Source organism: Eurypyga helias, unplaced genomic scaffold (assembly GCF_000690775.1).
Source record: "Eurypyga helias isolate BGI_N326 unplaced genomic scaffold, ASM69077v1 scaffold14221, whole genome shotgun sequence".
NCBI classification, from domain to species: domain Eukaryota; kingdom Metazoa; phylum Chordata; class Aves; order Eurypygiformes; family Eurypygidae; genus Eurypyga; species Eurypyga helias.
The window spans coordinates 7,745-22,657 of record NW_010230280.1 but is presented as its reverse complement, the minus strand read 5'-3'; the positions used below and the strand labels follow the sequence as shown (position 1 = coordinate 22,657).

Here is a 14,913-nt window from a genome sequence, read left to right as displayed (position 1 = left end):
CGGAACTGCGATGCCTGCTGCAGAAAGAACTTGGTGTCTGCCTGTCTTGAGACACAGATCCCATATATAATCTTTACAGCTGAACTGATCAGTCTTCTAAAAGCCGTGCAGCTGGAACCACCTCCTTCGGGAAAGACCTCGATCTTTGGTAAGAACAAGGTTCCCATTTCCAGGCTTTCCTCTGCAGCCCCGCAGGCTAAAAACTATGAGGATTCCCAAATTATTTCTTGGACATTGAGAAACAAACGAGATCCAAAAGCCCCCCAGGATGACCCAACATTGCCTTGGTGGCAGGTCATTGTGTCCCAAAGCTCTTATGTCCCAAAGCCCACATGCAAGGGACACAAAACCCTGTGTCACCTCCGCAGCCTGCGGTGCCAAGGGCCAGCTGCATGGGGAGGGGGACACCTGGTCCGTAAGCTGCCTGGGGAGTACCCAGGAGCCACCCACTCAACACACAGCCTATGCACCCCACGCTGTGCCTGGGGCCCCAGCAGTGCAGGGAGGCACTTTACCCAAAAGGGTGTGAATTTAGGCTCTGAAACTCAGCACCACATGCAAAACGGAGCTGCTCAAAGGAGCAGCGTGCTGCTCTCCGCCAGTCACCCCGCAGGCAGAAACTCCCAGGGGGTACAGTGTTGTTCTGAGGCATGTGGAGCAAAGCTCTTGCCATCCTGCCTGGCTGCAGTTTTTGGGGAGCAGTTAAATATTTGCTGAGCTGAACTGGGCTTGCTGGTTTGAGCAATTGCACAGTAACAAGGACATTTGTGCCTCTGTAAGCCTTCGACTGAGTAAATCCTGGAAATAACCAGAGCCCAGATACTGCAGATCTCTTGGCCCCGTGAATAAATCCAGCGTTCCCTCCTGTGGTTGGTACTGGTGAGGGATGGGAGACCCCTTCCCAATTATTTTGCCTTTATTGACAGTAAACTGCAGGGCAATGGGCGCATTTGGTAGCACTTGCAGCGCCGAGGGAGATGCGTCAGGGAAAGCGTGACTGGCGATGTGTGTGTGCACGTGTGCACGCACTCAGAAACGGTTTTGTTTCCATAAATTGGATCGTCCTCTGAGAAATGCATATCCTGTTTCAGAAGAGCTAATTAAATATAGGCTTGTCTAATAAAGCAAACGCTGAAAAGGCTGTGTGTATTATCTGCCAGCAGAGCTCTATACAGGTTCTTTCTCAGCTTCTGCAAAATTTATAAGTATATGAGAGCACGGCAGATTTGCGTGGACTTTGACCAAGGGAAGCAAAGACCCATATCTGAAGCTACAAATTGGACTGTAAGATAAGAACTCTCCTGAAATCTATATGCAATTAAAAGCCCAATTTTCCTTCCTATAGTGACAAGGTTATTGCTTTTATATAGCTGAACACAGATGAATGAGTCTACAGATTAATAGCACTAAGATTTATGACACTGTGCTTGCCCTAAATATTATGGGAGAATAGCTCTCTGGGTGAGATATTCCAGCTGAATAAATTTGATAGGATTTTTCTTTTCCTTTATTTTTTTCAGCCTGGTATTATTTGGGAGAATTCTGTTGTATTTAGAGATTGTTAGGGCTGTGGTTTGATTATGTGCTAACCGTCCTGCACATATTCATGCCTCATAAAAGTATTACCAATAAATGGAGTCCCACAAAGACAAATGTCATTTAGAAAAAAACCCCTGCAAAACATATTATTTTGAAGACCATGAGACTCCAGTGGCATCTGACCTCAGGTTTGTCTTCGACCCTTCAGTCTGCCATGGCAAAGATCCATTTTTCAGAAGGAAACCCTGATTTGCATGGTTTTTTCCATCATTAAATAGGCTAGTGCTTTATGTTGCTGGCTCTGAACTTGTTTTACTGTTCCCAGAGATTCCAGAAAGGATGAAGACAAATGAAACACTTCTGGTAGGAGAAACGAGGTTTCAGCAATTGGTAAAGACCATGGAGAACCCTCTATGCTGTGCTAAACTGAAGATAAGCTTGAAAAATCAGAGGGAGGAAAATAAAAACCTGTGGGAATATAAGGAGAGAAGTTTGGGTATGGGAGGGATGGGGTTACATGCCTGGGTGGGGGATGTAGGTCAGGGAAGAGGGGTGAGGATTGGGCTACTTGCACTGGAGGAGTGGTAAAACCGTGTCAGGAGTCATGTCGAGGGAAAAGCACGGGCACTGGACAGGACCTGCTCCTCCGAAACATGCCATGATGCTTGGGTTGCATCTTCCATCATTTAGCAAAACTGCAGGTTTATTTTAGCTTTTCAGGAAAAGCCTCTGCTTACGGCAGCCTCCCTCTTGCTTTCACTGCTAACAAAGTCGCGTTGTCTTGTGGTGATCACATCTTTACAGGGTAAGGGAAATGAGTTTTGGTGGCAGCTCTTGTTCCATTGTTGTTCTCCTGTGGGAAAAGCCAAATTTGTTTCCTTACTGCAGTCACAAAGGAATCTTTGTGAGAAGGAAATGTCAGGACACCTGTCTGCCTATTTAACCTCGTCTGCAAGCCAGAGTCCCCGCTTGCACTTGAGACTTTCTTCTCCACTGTGTGCTTTCTGCTGGCTTTGTTTTCTTTTGCTTTGTTCTGCATTCCCCTGGCTGCAGCAATCCGCCTGCCAGGGGAGCATCCCTGCTGCTCTCCGCTCGTCCGGCATCGTGCAGTGCAGCACAGCGCACGTGGGCACAGGACTTGTGCCAGGTACCTGGCAATGTGACCCAATCTGGTGTCACTAGTAAAAGAATAGTGCTTAGAAAGGAGTATGCAAGCAGTTGCTTTATTTGGGGAAGGAGTTGTTAGAACAACAGCAGAAAAAATTGAGTAGAATTTTATTTTCTGGGCATGTTGATGGAGCTGGTACCGTTGGAGTCGCTTCTCTCCTTCCTCATTTGTTCTCTGCAGACAGAGTCCATCATCTGATAACTCAAGGTGAATCTTCATGGATCTTCCATGCCCACCACATAACCTCTGCTTCGTGGCTTGCTGCAGCCTGCAGCACACCAAAACCAACTTCCCATGGAACATGCTGGCTCAGAATGTCCGGTGTGAAGTAAAATTCCTTTGTCCATATTTGTATTTATTTATGAGCGTCACATTTCTCTTAGCACAAAGCTGTCAACTGATTTTGTAGTTTCCTAAACTTAGGGGAAGTTTTTCACCTCCCTTTCTGGCATGTGGACTTGGTGTTGAGTGGATGAAGCTCACTGCAATGGCTCGAAAGCACCTCAGGCATGAAAACTGCAAGTAAAACTAATGTAAAAGTGATTCTTGCACTGGTCTGCCAATGAATACGTGCAAGAGCAGCCAGACCTGGGGCTGGCAGGGCTTGGTCAGCAGCTGGCAGAATGGATGCGATTTAGATTTTAGCACTGGGCAGAGTGCCTGCCTTGGCACCTGGCTTGCCACGCAGTCAAGGCAAAAGTTTCTGCTTTCTACCCTTTTACTACCTGTTTGTTATTTTGGGCAGGAATCTATTTCCCCCTTGGTTTCGGCCCATTCCAGCACCGGAGCCCCGGGCTGCTGTATGGCAGGCAGCAAGGACAGAGGTGCATGAGCCAGGGCAGGTTTCCTCTCACCCCTCTCCCAGGAGAAAACGCTCGCTGTTTCCTCACCTGCAATTTTTTACAGGTGAAAAAGCTCATTCCTTTTTCCTGGTTACCAATACCAGCGCTCTGAAAGGGGTGAAAATGTCGCTTATTTAATTTATTAAAAGCAGTGCTTGTTATGTATGGCGCTTACCAAAAAGAACAACAGCTGTTAAATTAAGCATGAAGTAACACATCTAGCAATAGCACTGTAAGCAATAAATAACCCAAGCCAGGTATAGCTCTTCAACTTGAATGATTAAAATGGAACAACACAGTCCTTTTCAAGGTGTGCAGCTACAGAGCTGTGCCGTATGGTGAGTATAAGCACAGAGGTGGACGTGCACATACCGGGGGGCATGGGGATTTGCAAAATTTGTGTGTTTGTGAGCAGTTGTTATCTGGAAGGCACTTTTGCTGTTCATTTGAAATGGAATTATTTCACCCCGTTCTGCTCAGCCCTGCTTGGGCTTTCTGCTCCCTAGCATTAAAACCCCCATGCAAATGTTAGAAACAGGGAATGGCAGAAGTCTGAACCAGTGGAGGAGTGGGTTGGAAAAGAGAAGAGAAACAGAAATGTCAGCTTTTCCTGTTGCAGTTTCCAAACTTTCACACTTTTAAGGGATCAAGATCATAAATGCACTGCTACAAATGTACAAAATACAGAGATAATTAGGAAAATGAACTTAATTTACACAGACGAGCATTATCAGCAGAGTCAGGCTTATGCGGTCATGTTTACAGTGCAAAAAGTCAGCCTTTGGGTTGGAGTTTCCACTAATTCAAGAAGGAAAGGAGGAAGGAGGCAGCAGCTGTGGCCTCTTACTCTGTCCGATGGCATTCAGGACAGGTTCCTCCTACAGCAGGAAATGAGAGCTTTTCCATCACACCTGGCAGCACCAGCAGAGAGAGACACGATGAGAATGAATACTGCTTTGCTCCTCCACGAATTTTATTTTCTGAACTGCTTAAACAATAAAAAAGCCACACGCAAGTGCCGGGCTGTGTCCGGCGTGGAGAGTTACCCCTGGCTTGTAGGATGCCAAGGTCAGGGAGAGCTGCTGGGGGTCCAAAAGCCCCCTGCATGCCGGACACTGTTACTGCTCCTGTGCATGATGAAGGGAGAGCAGAAATCACTCCTTTTCAGCCCACGCAGCATTTATCCTCCATGGTGCGGTCCACAGCGTCTGGCCAGGGAGAACCCAATTCCCTCTGTGTTGCCTCAGTGCCCCAATATTGGGGTCTTCCCAAAAGAGCCCAGGAGCAGCCCGGGGGAGGCTACAGAGCAGCTGCTGCACGTTCCTGGTCTTGTGGCACCATCCAGTGGCTGTTGGCAGAGGATTCTCACTTCCCAAACACCATCCTGGCTCCCCAGGGCGCTGGGCTCAGAGGTGGTCCCAGAGCATCACCAGCCACTGACGGACGGGGAGGAGGTCTCCGGGTCACTGCTGTCACCTGCAGACTGGAGAGGAGCACAGGGAGGGTGAAGGGGAGCAGCAGGGCCAGACCCACACCCCGCGTGTGCACCCTGTGCTCCCCTGCTACAAAGCAATGGGGATTTCCTCTCCATCACACTGATGCGAAGATTAGAGCAAAGAGGGCCAAACGTGGTTGCACTGGGACACCACACAGGACATCCTTTCTTCACTTCCATGGCCTGCAAATTGCAAACTCTCCCATAAACCTCATGCTTCACTTTTTTTTTTTTTGACTTTGCCAGATGAAGGCCCAGAATTTAATCGTCATTGCAATAAGTAGGGAAAAAAAAATCATCCCAGTATTTGTGCCAGGCCTTCCTTGGGTACAATCCTTTTCAATTTTGTTTCTAAAAAAGCAATTTGATTCCAACACTGCCATCACTTTAATTACATCAGCTCTCCCCCATAAATTGAGGTTATGTTTAAGTCCTGTTTTAGTAATTTAATAATTTTGCCATTGCATCACTCCAATTATCTCTGGATTTGTTCCAGAGACCTTTTCTCAATTCAATCTCTGGTGCTTAAGTGTTTTGCTCCCAATTGCATGAATACTGATATTTTTTTTCCCCCAAAGGGGGTGAATGGACAAACATTAGGGTAAGGACAAACGACTGTAACTGGATGGAGGGGCCAAAGGCCAAGTCTCTGCTGCTCTAACTTTGAACTCCCTAAGTTTGCACAGACCAGGCTCTGTGGCACTGCTGATGGGTAGAGGCCAAGAAGAGGGTTGGTTTGACATGCCTTTTTTAAAATGGAAATTATGCCACAGAAGATCCCTGTAACCACATTCCTGTGAGATACCTGCTGTTTCTTGGTGGGCTGGCTGGTTTTGGGCATTGCAGAGCTCAGGGCTGGGAAGGGTTTCACCCCACGGGGTGGTCTCTGTGCCTCTGCATGCAGACGTCTCTCCAAGAGCCTCACCATCGTGGATGTGGCTGTCCCTGTGCAGGGCAGAACAGGTTAAACAGGGCGGCCCAAGGCACAGTGACGGCACAGCTCAGGGGGAAGGGAGGGGAATGCCAGCTGCCTTAGGGCAAGTTGGTTTCTAAATAGCTTAAACTCACTAGCACTGACTGGACCCTGAGCTAGCCCTGGGTGGGTAACACTCCCAGGTGTGCTAGGATGCTGGAGGAAACCTCCATCCACATACACAGCCTGGGTAGAGCACCAACAGCTCTTTTTTTGGCCTGGGACACACAAAAGCCACACTCAAGGAGTACCTGCTGCTGTCTGCAGGCAATGCATAGGCAAGAGATGCCTCTTGCTGCCCCCTCAACTATCCGAGGGGTCCAGAAGCAGTCCCCACCTTGCTCCCTGGTTCACACTGGGTTTCACAGCATATAGCTGACAGTTAAAACAAGCTTTCCTCTTTGTGTTTGACAGCCTTTTGGATCCTGCATCCTCTGGTTTCCCTCCGAGCAGAGAAAGAGCCGCAGGATTTATTGAGCCCTAGGAAAATACCCTGGCAAGGTCAGGCACACACATTGCAGGTTAAAGCAACCAGTGCCTCACTGCCTGGCTAGATATGGGGGATGGCAGGGCAAGACTTGTCCCATTTCAGCCCCAGGAAGGTGACACCGCAGCACTGATGGTGCTAACCAGGACGGTCCCCACCACCTTGCTGACCCACAGCAGTTACTACAAGAACAGGCAGTACCTGAACCAGCTGTTTCCTCCAGTGAATCCAGGTCCCACCCGTTGGAGTCAGTCTCATCGCCCGGCACCACTGCGGAGAGTGCTGGCTCTTGCTGAGAGCTGAGCCTCACAGGGGATGGAGCAGGTTTCTTCCCTCCCAGCGTTGCTTCTGAACTGGTGCACAGAGAGATGGGTTGAGTACGGGGTTGCTCTGGCATCCCCCTCCCCAACTCCTGCAGCAGATGCAGGGAAGCTTTGCGATGCTCTGGGCTGGGATCTAACCCTAAGCAGGGAAGCCCATGGAGAAGCTCTGCATTTGCCATGAGCGTGCACAGGTCCATCACAGCTACTGACTGCAAACGCTTTCCTGCTGGCACCGCCAACAAATGCTGACACCCATACCTTGCTCTGCATTTAGATATTGCTTTGCTTGAGTTTAAAACCTAGGTATGGCTTTTTCCTGCTCCTAGAGCAAACAAGTAACTCCTTTTCCTCTCTTGCTCTTGGTCACAGACAAGCTCCTCTTCCTCCCTGCTGCCATCTCACACCCTCCCTATGTTGTTTCTTCTCTGCATGGTTTGCACACTTTCTCCAAGCTTTTATTTTACATCTTTACTACTTTAGCTCTGAACCCCCAGAAGAACTCCTTCATCCCCTTGCAGAGGTTCTGGGAGGGGAAGGAGCCCAACACCAGTGCAAATGCCCCGTGTTTGTCTCAAGCATCACATGGTGTGTACAAGCTCTCAGGTCTGACTCTGTTGTTTGAGTCACTCCATATGGACAGGGAGACACCAGGAAACCCCTTTCTGCAAACAAACCCCTTTGGTTTCCAGAAGAAAGGAAGCAGTGGGACTCACCTCCATCGTGGGACAAGTCCTTGGTGGGGCCGGCTGGTCTTGGGGGTCTGTTGGGTACCCCAGGGAGTTTTGAGGGGGCTGTGGGTGGAGCGGGCTCTGCTACGAGGAGCAGATTGGGGGATTACCAAGGCTTCAGGCCCTTCTGCAGCTGGTATCACCACAGGCTGTGACCCTCGAAGAGTCCTGAGGCTCTTCGGGCTCTGGGCTGGAAGGCAATAGTGAGAGCAAGAACAATGACCACCCACCTCCTGATAGTCCTGTGGGCTGCCCTTGGGGGAGCCATGCAGCACACCTGACATGGGGTTGTAGAAAAAGGAGAGAAAAGGGATTTGCAAGCACTGCCAAACCTGTATTTCCCTCTGCTGGGGTTTTTGGGGACAGCTGATGTTTTTTTCCTGAATATATCAGGCAAACCCACATGAGGTCAATATGCAGAGAGCGATTGCAGAGACTTGCATCACCCTAAATGCCCTTTCCTGCCCTTTCTCTGCCATGTTGCCTCACTGGGTAAGGGAACGGCATCCCGTGGCCATGGGTGGGTGGCCACAGGTCCCCATGGTTGGTATGTAGAGAGGACAGGAGGTCACTTCACCTGGGATGATGGAGAGCTGTCGAGGCAAAGTAGTGCGGGGCTTCTTGCATGGCCTCACTTTCCCCATCACCGCTTGGACCAACTCGTCCCTCAGGTGGAGGAGACCGGGAAATTTCTCAGCCTTCTGCTGCTGCTGAAGCCTGACCACAGCCTGGAGGCTTTTGTAGGTCTGAGTGGAGATCCCCTTCGCAACCTAAAGCAGAGGATGGCTGAGGGGCCTGACGTTGTCCTCCCACAGTGCTGAGTGGTGAAAGAAGCCCTCGGCAGCACTGCCTGTAACTCAAGAGAATCCTGCAAGCTCCAAGCCCTGTCCAAACCCCAGGGAAGCTCTCAACAGCCCTGACACCCACCATTTGCCCAGCACAATGTATCCCATGCAAACAGCCCACAGTGAAGCTTTAGTCATCATCTGAAAAGCCCTCATTTCCTTTGGTTAAAGACTGCTGAAGAGTAAATAGCTGTTTGGGGCAATTTCTCAGCTACAGGGTTAAGTGCAGTATTTTCTCTTAGCAGGTATTTACAACTCGAGCAGGTTATGCGACCACGAATGTCCTGGCTTCTAGAGCTGCAAAGTGAGAAGCAGCGAAGGGTGAAGGGGCGCGTATGGCTATGGTCCTGGCTCTGGGCACCTCTGCTGCTTTTGACACCACCCCAGCGTTCCCAAATAACATCCCAGGGAAAGGGGGGACATGCCAGGGCTCCAGCCTATGTGAATCGGTACCAGGAGTGCTCCTTTCGAACACCTCCAGGCAACAATGACAGAAGCAGCAATTCAGTCCCTGCTTTCTCTTTGTGCCTTCGGGACCTGAAACAGAAACACTGTCTGGCTCAGAAATGCAGGTCGATGGAGCAGCGTGGCTCCCCAGAGCTGTTCCCGTTTCCTGCCTGCTTGTTGCCCTTGCACCAGCTCTGCAAGGTGCTAGGTGGTGGTGTTGCATTGCTGGGAGCTCAGGAAGACTTCTTGGAGGTACTATTTAATATGCGTGGCTTGAAAAGGACTTGGACAGTGAAAGTCCCCTTGAAATCCCCATGATAGGGGCTGCTGTGCCCTCAACACCCGCCTTTCCTAGAAGAGAGGGAGCCCTGGATAATTTAGCATATGAAAGGCTGCTTGTGAGAAAGATTTGCTGGAGAGATATTAATAACCAACCTCAGAGATGGGAGCACAGCAGTTTATTCCCTGTTCTACTGTGTGATTCTGCCTCCACCATCTCATCTGCCTCTCAAGGTGTGATTGCTCCAGATGCGGATTTTTTTTTTTTTTTACTGCCTCTTAATCTTTCAGTTTTTCTCCCCCTCCCCAAAAAAATCTTCTGTGTCCCCGCACTGGGTCAGGGCTGTCGTTGCAAATGCTGGCACTGAATGGGCAGACTTACCCTCTTGACCCCCATGCTCTCCAGCTTCTCCTCCAGCACTTCCTCCAGGATGGGGCGAAACTGCTTCAGGAGGTTTGGGTTTCTCTGTAGAGCTTCCGTCAGCCTCTGCTTCCCACCCAGGGCAGCCTTCTTCCTGCCTGGAATAAAGGAGGGTGCTGGTACCGGCAGAACGACACATGGTCTGCACCCTGGGGAGTGGGCTGGTGGGTCCCTCCTCCTCTTTGGGGACACGGATCTCACCAGTCGCAGAGCAAGCAACTGGTTGCTCTTAGCAGACTACATCCATCTACAAAGAGGCAACTTCTGCCTCTAATTTGATTAATTCCTGGCCAGAAGGGGGAGAAAGGAGCCTGTGAGGGTCCAAAACGAGCCGAGACCGCATCACAGAAGCAAGCGCTGATCACCACCTGCTTTTCCTATATGGAAAGTATGGACACACCTGTCCCTTTGGGGATGCAGGGCTGGCCCAGGTCTGGCACCAGCCCTTGGAAAACATCCCTGAAGGAAACCCCACGGCGCTTGCCCACCAAGGCCACCGGCTGGAGGATGTCAGTGGGCAAACAGCCCTCTGCTATCCCTCAGGGCTTGGGTCAACAATGTACCCCTGGGGTATTTGCTAACAGCAACCCCTGTTTCATGGCCTTTGTTTTCTGAACAGCAGCACCTGGCCAGGTCCATGGCTACAGCACAGACATCAGGGAGATGAGAAGTCCCTGTTTTCTTTCCCTGGCAGTTGACTATAGAAACCCCAGACTGTAAAGAAGAAACCACAGCATGCCTCAGCTCCTTATTTTTATGCAAATAACCACTAGCATAATTTTGGAGGAGGCAAGGTCATCCGTTTGCTGTGAGCGCTTTATTGAAATCCCATTCCTTTGGGGTATGGCTACAATGCAAAACCCACCCAAGAGACAGGTTAGTTTTGTGCCAGCAACCAGAGCTGTGGTCTGCGCTGTTGCCGCAGATGGTCAAGGGACTGGAAAGTGTCCGCTCCATGGCTTCATGCAAGAGGACACACAGCCAGCTCCCTACAGAGGACTCAATGGCACACTTTTTTAGGGGGAGACAGAGAAGACATCGTGGTCTGCAGGGCTGTCAGTTATGAAAATTTTATCTAGATCCAGATTGATTCACCTTAAAAATGTAATAATTACCTTCAGGTTTGCTTGCAGATAGCAGCTTGATCTGCAAAGAAATAGACGACATCAGTCAAAGATCATTTCTTTGTCTGTAATTTTGGATAACTTCTCCTCTATCTGCAGAGTATTATTATTAAAAAAGGAGCAGAAAATTGCAAGAACCTAAAGTGGGCACACGTGCTCCCCAAGACCTATTTCCCTTAAGCAGACCATACCTGCAAAGGGTCAGCTTAGGGGCTGCTTTCCAAAATGTGAACACTAACACATCAGAAGCCATCTTGTTATACCCATGTGCTCTTCACAGTGCTACCCATATCATAGATCTGATAATGATTAAAAGATGCTCCAAACTGTAATGCAAAATGTTGCTCTGGTGATCTTATACCCCAGTGGGCACGGTTTGCGCCGGATGGTATTCACATTATGGTTCGTGTTTAATGAGTGCAAGAAAGAGCCGAACGTAGCAAAGCACCACAGAAAGGGCTTGAAATTAGGTTTAGTCTTAACTCAGCAAATATTTTAACGCTGCTCTTGATGAATCAAAGCTTCCTTTTTTTTTTTAATTTTTCACTTGCCTCCTTCTCCTGGGACTTTGAGACCTTGGGCTTCTCCCTGAGCCAGGTGCTGAGGGCATCCATCTGCAGATGGACACGGTCCATAACCTCCTGCTCATCCTGGGATGGGGCTGCAGGGAGTGTCTTGCTCTCTTTCTTCAACTGAGAGGGAAAAAAAGGGAACGAGAACACCTGAACATGGTAAAAATGGGTTTGGAGCCATCTCTTCCCTTCACCAGCAAGGGCAGCTCTCTGGATTTTTATTCATTATTGAGATGTCCTCCAAAGGGCAGATCTGGCCTTGCAGAAGATGTATGGCCAGCTTCGAAGTCTGCTGGTGGCATGTTCGTGTCCTCTCACTGGCTGCATTTCATTTCCTCCTTCCCCCTGATAAGCTAATAACTATACTCTGTTGCACAGCCAAGGCTCACTACTTGAAGTGTGTAGCCCTGCTCTTTCTGGCTGGCAGTCTGGGGGCTGATCTGTAGAGAGGGCATCCTGTTTTTTCTGAAGAGACATAACATTTCTGGGGCTAAGATGGAGAAAGAAGGTAAGATGGAGAAAAAACGTAAGGGAAACATCCAGGCCTTTTCTAAGCGAGTTTCCTGGGAGCTACCAAGGACATCTGGCACCCATCTGGACCTCCTGTGCCCAGTTCTCCCCCAGCACCTGCCTCTGCTCTGCCCTCTGCAAATTAAGCACACAGGCATTTCCCTCCTCGGACTGTGGGCTTCTTCTGGGCATGGGCACTCAGTCATGTCCAATTCAGCTTCCCTTTGGGTGCCAAAGGAGAGCTGACAGTGTAAAAGTGTTGCTGTTCCCACTCTACTCCATGCTCAGAGGTACCATGCACACAGTAAAGCCGCCTTCAGATGTTTTCAGATGTTGAGAAGGCAGCTTATCCATAGGTAAATAAACCTGTATATTTGGTACTTTAAATGCTCTTCCATGTGGTGAGCTTCTGCAGTGCTACGCTGAAGATGTGTTTCCCTGCAGCAACCAGGGCTGACCTGGGACCGTAACATGCCCCCTGCACCCTCCCAGCGCCACTGCTGGACTCGGACTGTCAGTGCTCTAAACCCACGGGAGTCCATTGCTACCTGAACCCGAGCTGAGACCAGACATCCAGGAAGCAGATGCACACACTGGGGCATGGATGGGGGTCCACCTGCACCTAAATGCACCTCCTGGGATGCGCAGCAGGGATAAGGACATGGGTACCACACTGCTCACCTGCGCTGCCATCCTCTCCCGCTCGCCCCGCGGCTCTGCCTGGATTCGTGTCTGGCCCCACGCCTCCTCAGTATCATCATTCTGCAGGGTCCCCAGGTTGGACGCTGCTGCCTCTCTGGCTTGAAGCTCCTGCAGTTTCTGGAGTGGGGAGAGGAAGGAGCTGTGTGTCCCACAGGAGAATCCACTTTACTCCTGGGGAGCCCAACCCTGGCCACCTACTGCTTCCAACACTAAAATGCCTGTGTGCCCCAGGAGGAAAAAAACTGAGGTCTCTTTGGACCTGTACCAGATGAAGCAGCAGGCTTGGACATGCCCTTGCCTGCCTTGAGGAGCACGTGGGTTGCTTGCTTACCCCCTCCACGGCACTGCTCCTGCTGGCCACGTCCTTGAACCCTGCGAGGAAGAGCTGCCTCAGGCCATCTATCTCTTCATGCAGCTTTGTCCTCTCCTCTTTCCACCTTTCCAAATCTCTCCTTCCCTCCTCTTCTCGCTGGCGAACTCTCTCAGTTTCCTAAGGGGAATGGAAAAAAATCAGGGCAGGAGAACTCTTGGTTGCAGAGCGGAAGCACCAAGGGTTGGAGCTTCTGCCCCGGCATCAGTGGGATGAGCACCAACGCTCTCATTACACCCATCGCTGTGGAGAGCCTGCCTGCACACTATGGGGAGGCTGAGGCAGCACAGCCTCCTGGGCAAGCATGCTTACACAGTCCTTATTTCCATGTGACATTTCCCACAGGAATTTTTTGGGGCAGATTTTCCAAAGAAATAAGCATGAGCCCCTGCTCGCTAAAATTTTTCAGCTTGTTTTTCACCAGTGCTATCAAGACGTCCCATGTTTCATTGCTTCTCCCTCTTCTCCCCATTTTTTCCAAACAGGCAGCAGTGTCCTCGCCCCATACCTGCTCCCTGCGCAGCTTCTCCGCTTCCCTCTCCGCTTCCAGCTGCTGCCGCGTCTCCCGCAGTTTCGCCTTCAGCTCCTCCAACTCGTCCTCCATTTGCTCCACCTGCTTCATCTTCTGCCTCTCTGCAAAGCTCAAGGAAACAGAGGTGCCGTGAGCAAGGTGCGGTTTGCCAGCTCCTACTGGGATTTTGCTTTGGGTGGGGTGGAGAATCCTACTAAAGCATTGAGCAAAAGCAATGTAGTGTTTCAGGGTAGAGAAGCAGGTAGGTGAGCTGCAGGAAAAGCCATGACAAATGTGGCCATGCGGACTCTGTTTTGTTTTTTTTTTTTTAATTATTTGTGTTTTATTTCTGTAAACAAGGAGAGATGAGCGGCTCGTGCAGCAGCACAGCTTTGCACTGGGCTTTCTCTCTTAAATGCCCTGCCTGGACATTTCAGGCTGCACCGGGGAAGGTGCCTCTGGAGCAAAGCTCAACCTGCTGCGTTGCATCAGCCCTGGGCTGGCATTTCAACCTGCCAGCAAACAGCTAAAGGAACTTTTTCATCTGCCAAGTTCAAGTGCCAGGTACATGTGAAACTGCAACAAGGCTCTGTGGTGCTCACACTGCACGTTACACCTGCAGCTTTCCAAGCGTTCTGCAAAGGAGCGTCAATTCCTCGCGAAAACAGGGGCATGGGGAAGGTAAACCCCTCTCCCACTCTGGCAAAACACTTTTCCAAATTCCCCAATGTGGCTCCAACCCCACAGTCCCATGGAGAAGATCCTTAGGGAAACTGAGGCACAGCGATGAGCCGTAAATGCACATGCAGTCTCGTATTCAACTGCGTGTCCTACCCGTGGTTGAGGGACAGGCTGCAGGCAGAAAGCATTTGGTCAATATTCACCAAATTGCAGAAGAAAAAAGAAGTTATAGGAAGTTGTCCTTAACCTCCTATGGTCACTCTGATTTCCAGCATCTATATCCAATGGGGGAAAAAACCTGCTTGGGAGTGTGAAGGGAGAAATTGTTCCAGCGCTCACCCGCCTCGGTAGCCTCCCTGTGCCGGCGCTGCACATGGGCTCGCAGGAAGGAGTCATTCATGAAGGCTTTGTCGCAGAGGTGGCACTGGAGAGGGGGGGAAAGTCAGTGGAGGAACTGGGATCTGCAGAAAGGGGCACTCCCCACGTCCTCTGCAAGGCACATGAAGCTTTGCTGCTTTAAAGCAAAAGAGGAGACCTCAAGGGATGTAGCTCTCATGCCAGCGGTACGTAGGTGGAGGGTACTGGGAGGTGCTTCTGTCTGAAGCCAAAGGAAAACCCCATTAGGGGTCAGGAGAAGGCAGAAGCCAAGATGGTGCAGGGATATTGCTTGGGGAAAAAGAAATGCTGCTTTTCCCAAGAGAGCAGTGCAATAAGGTGGCCAAAGCATTGGTGAGGTCCTGCTCAGCACAGGGTCCTGCTCTGGCCCTGAAGGAAGGGAGAGCTGCGCTTGCAGGGACAATTGGGCTGTCTGAACAGAAATCATCTGTTTTTGGTGGCTTTTACTCTCCAGGAGTAAGTGAGAGGGTTGTTTTGCCCATGGGGAAGAAGCAGAAAAA

The 14,913-nt window shown here is 50.2% G+C and overlaps 1 protein-coding gene across 1 annotated transcript in view; it reads right to left on the bottom strand.

Moving 5' to 3' along the window:
• Window positions 1–4,975: 4,975 nt before the first annotated feature.
• Window positions 4,976–14,913, bottom strand: part of DZIP1L (DAZ interacting zinc finger protein 1-like) — a 10,842-nt gene continuing 904 nt past the window's right edge. The window contains 9 exon segments of the mRNA XM_010160688.1: window positions 4,976–5,032; window positions 8,191–8,325; window positions 9,509–9,645; window positions 10,663–10,693; window positions 11,223–11,363; window positions 12,435–12,572; window positions 12,787–12,945; window positions 13,334–13,458; window positions 14,357–14,441. Of these exon segments, the coding sequence (XP_010158990.1) occupies window positions 4,976–5,032; window positions 8,191–8,325; window positions 9,509–9,645; window positions 10,663–10,693; window positions 11,223–11,363; window positions 12,435–12,572; window positions 12,787–12,945; window positions 13,334–13,458; window positions 14,357–14,441 (1,008 nt within the window).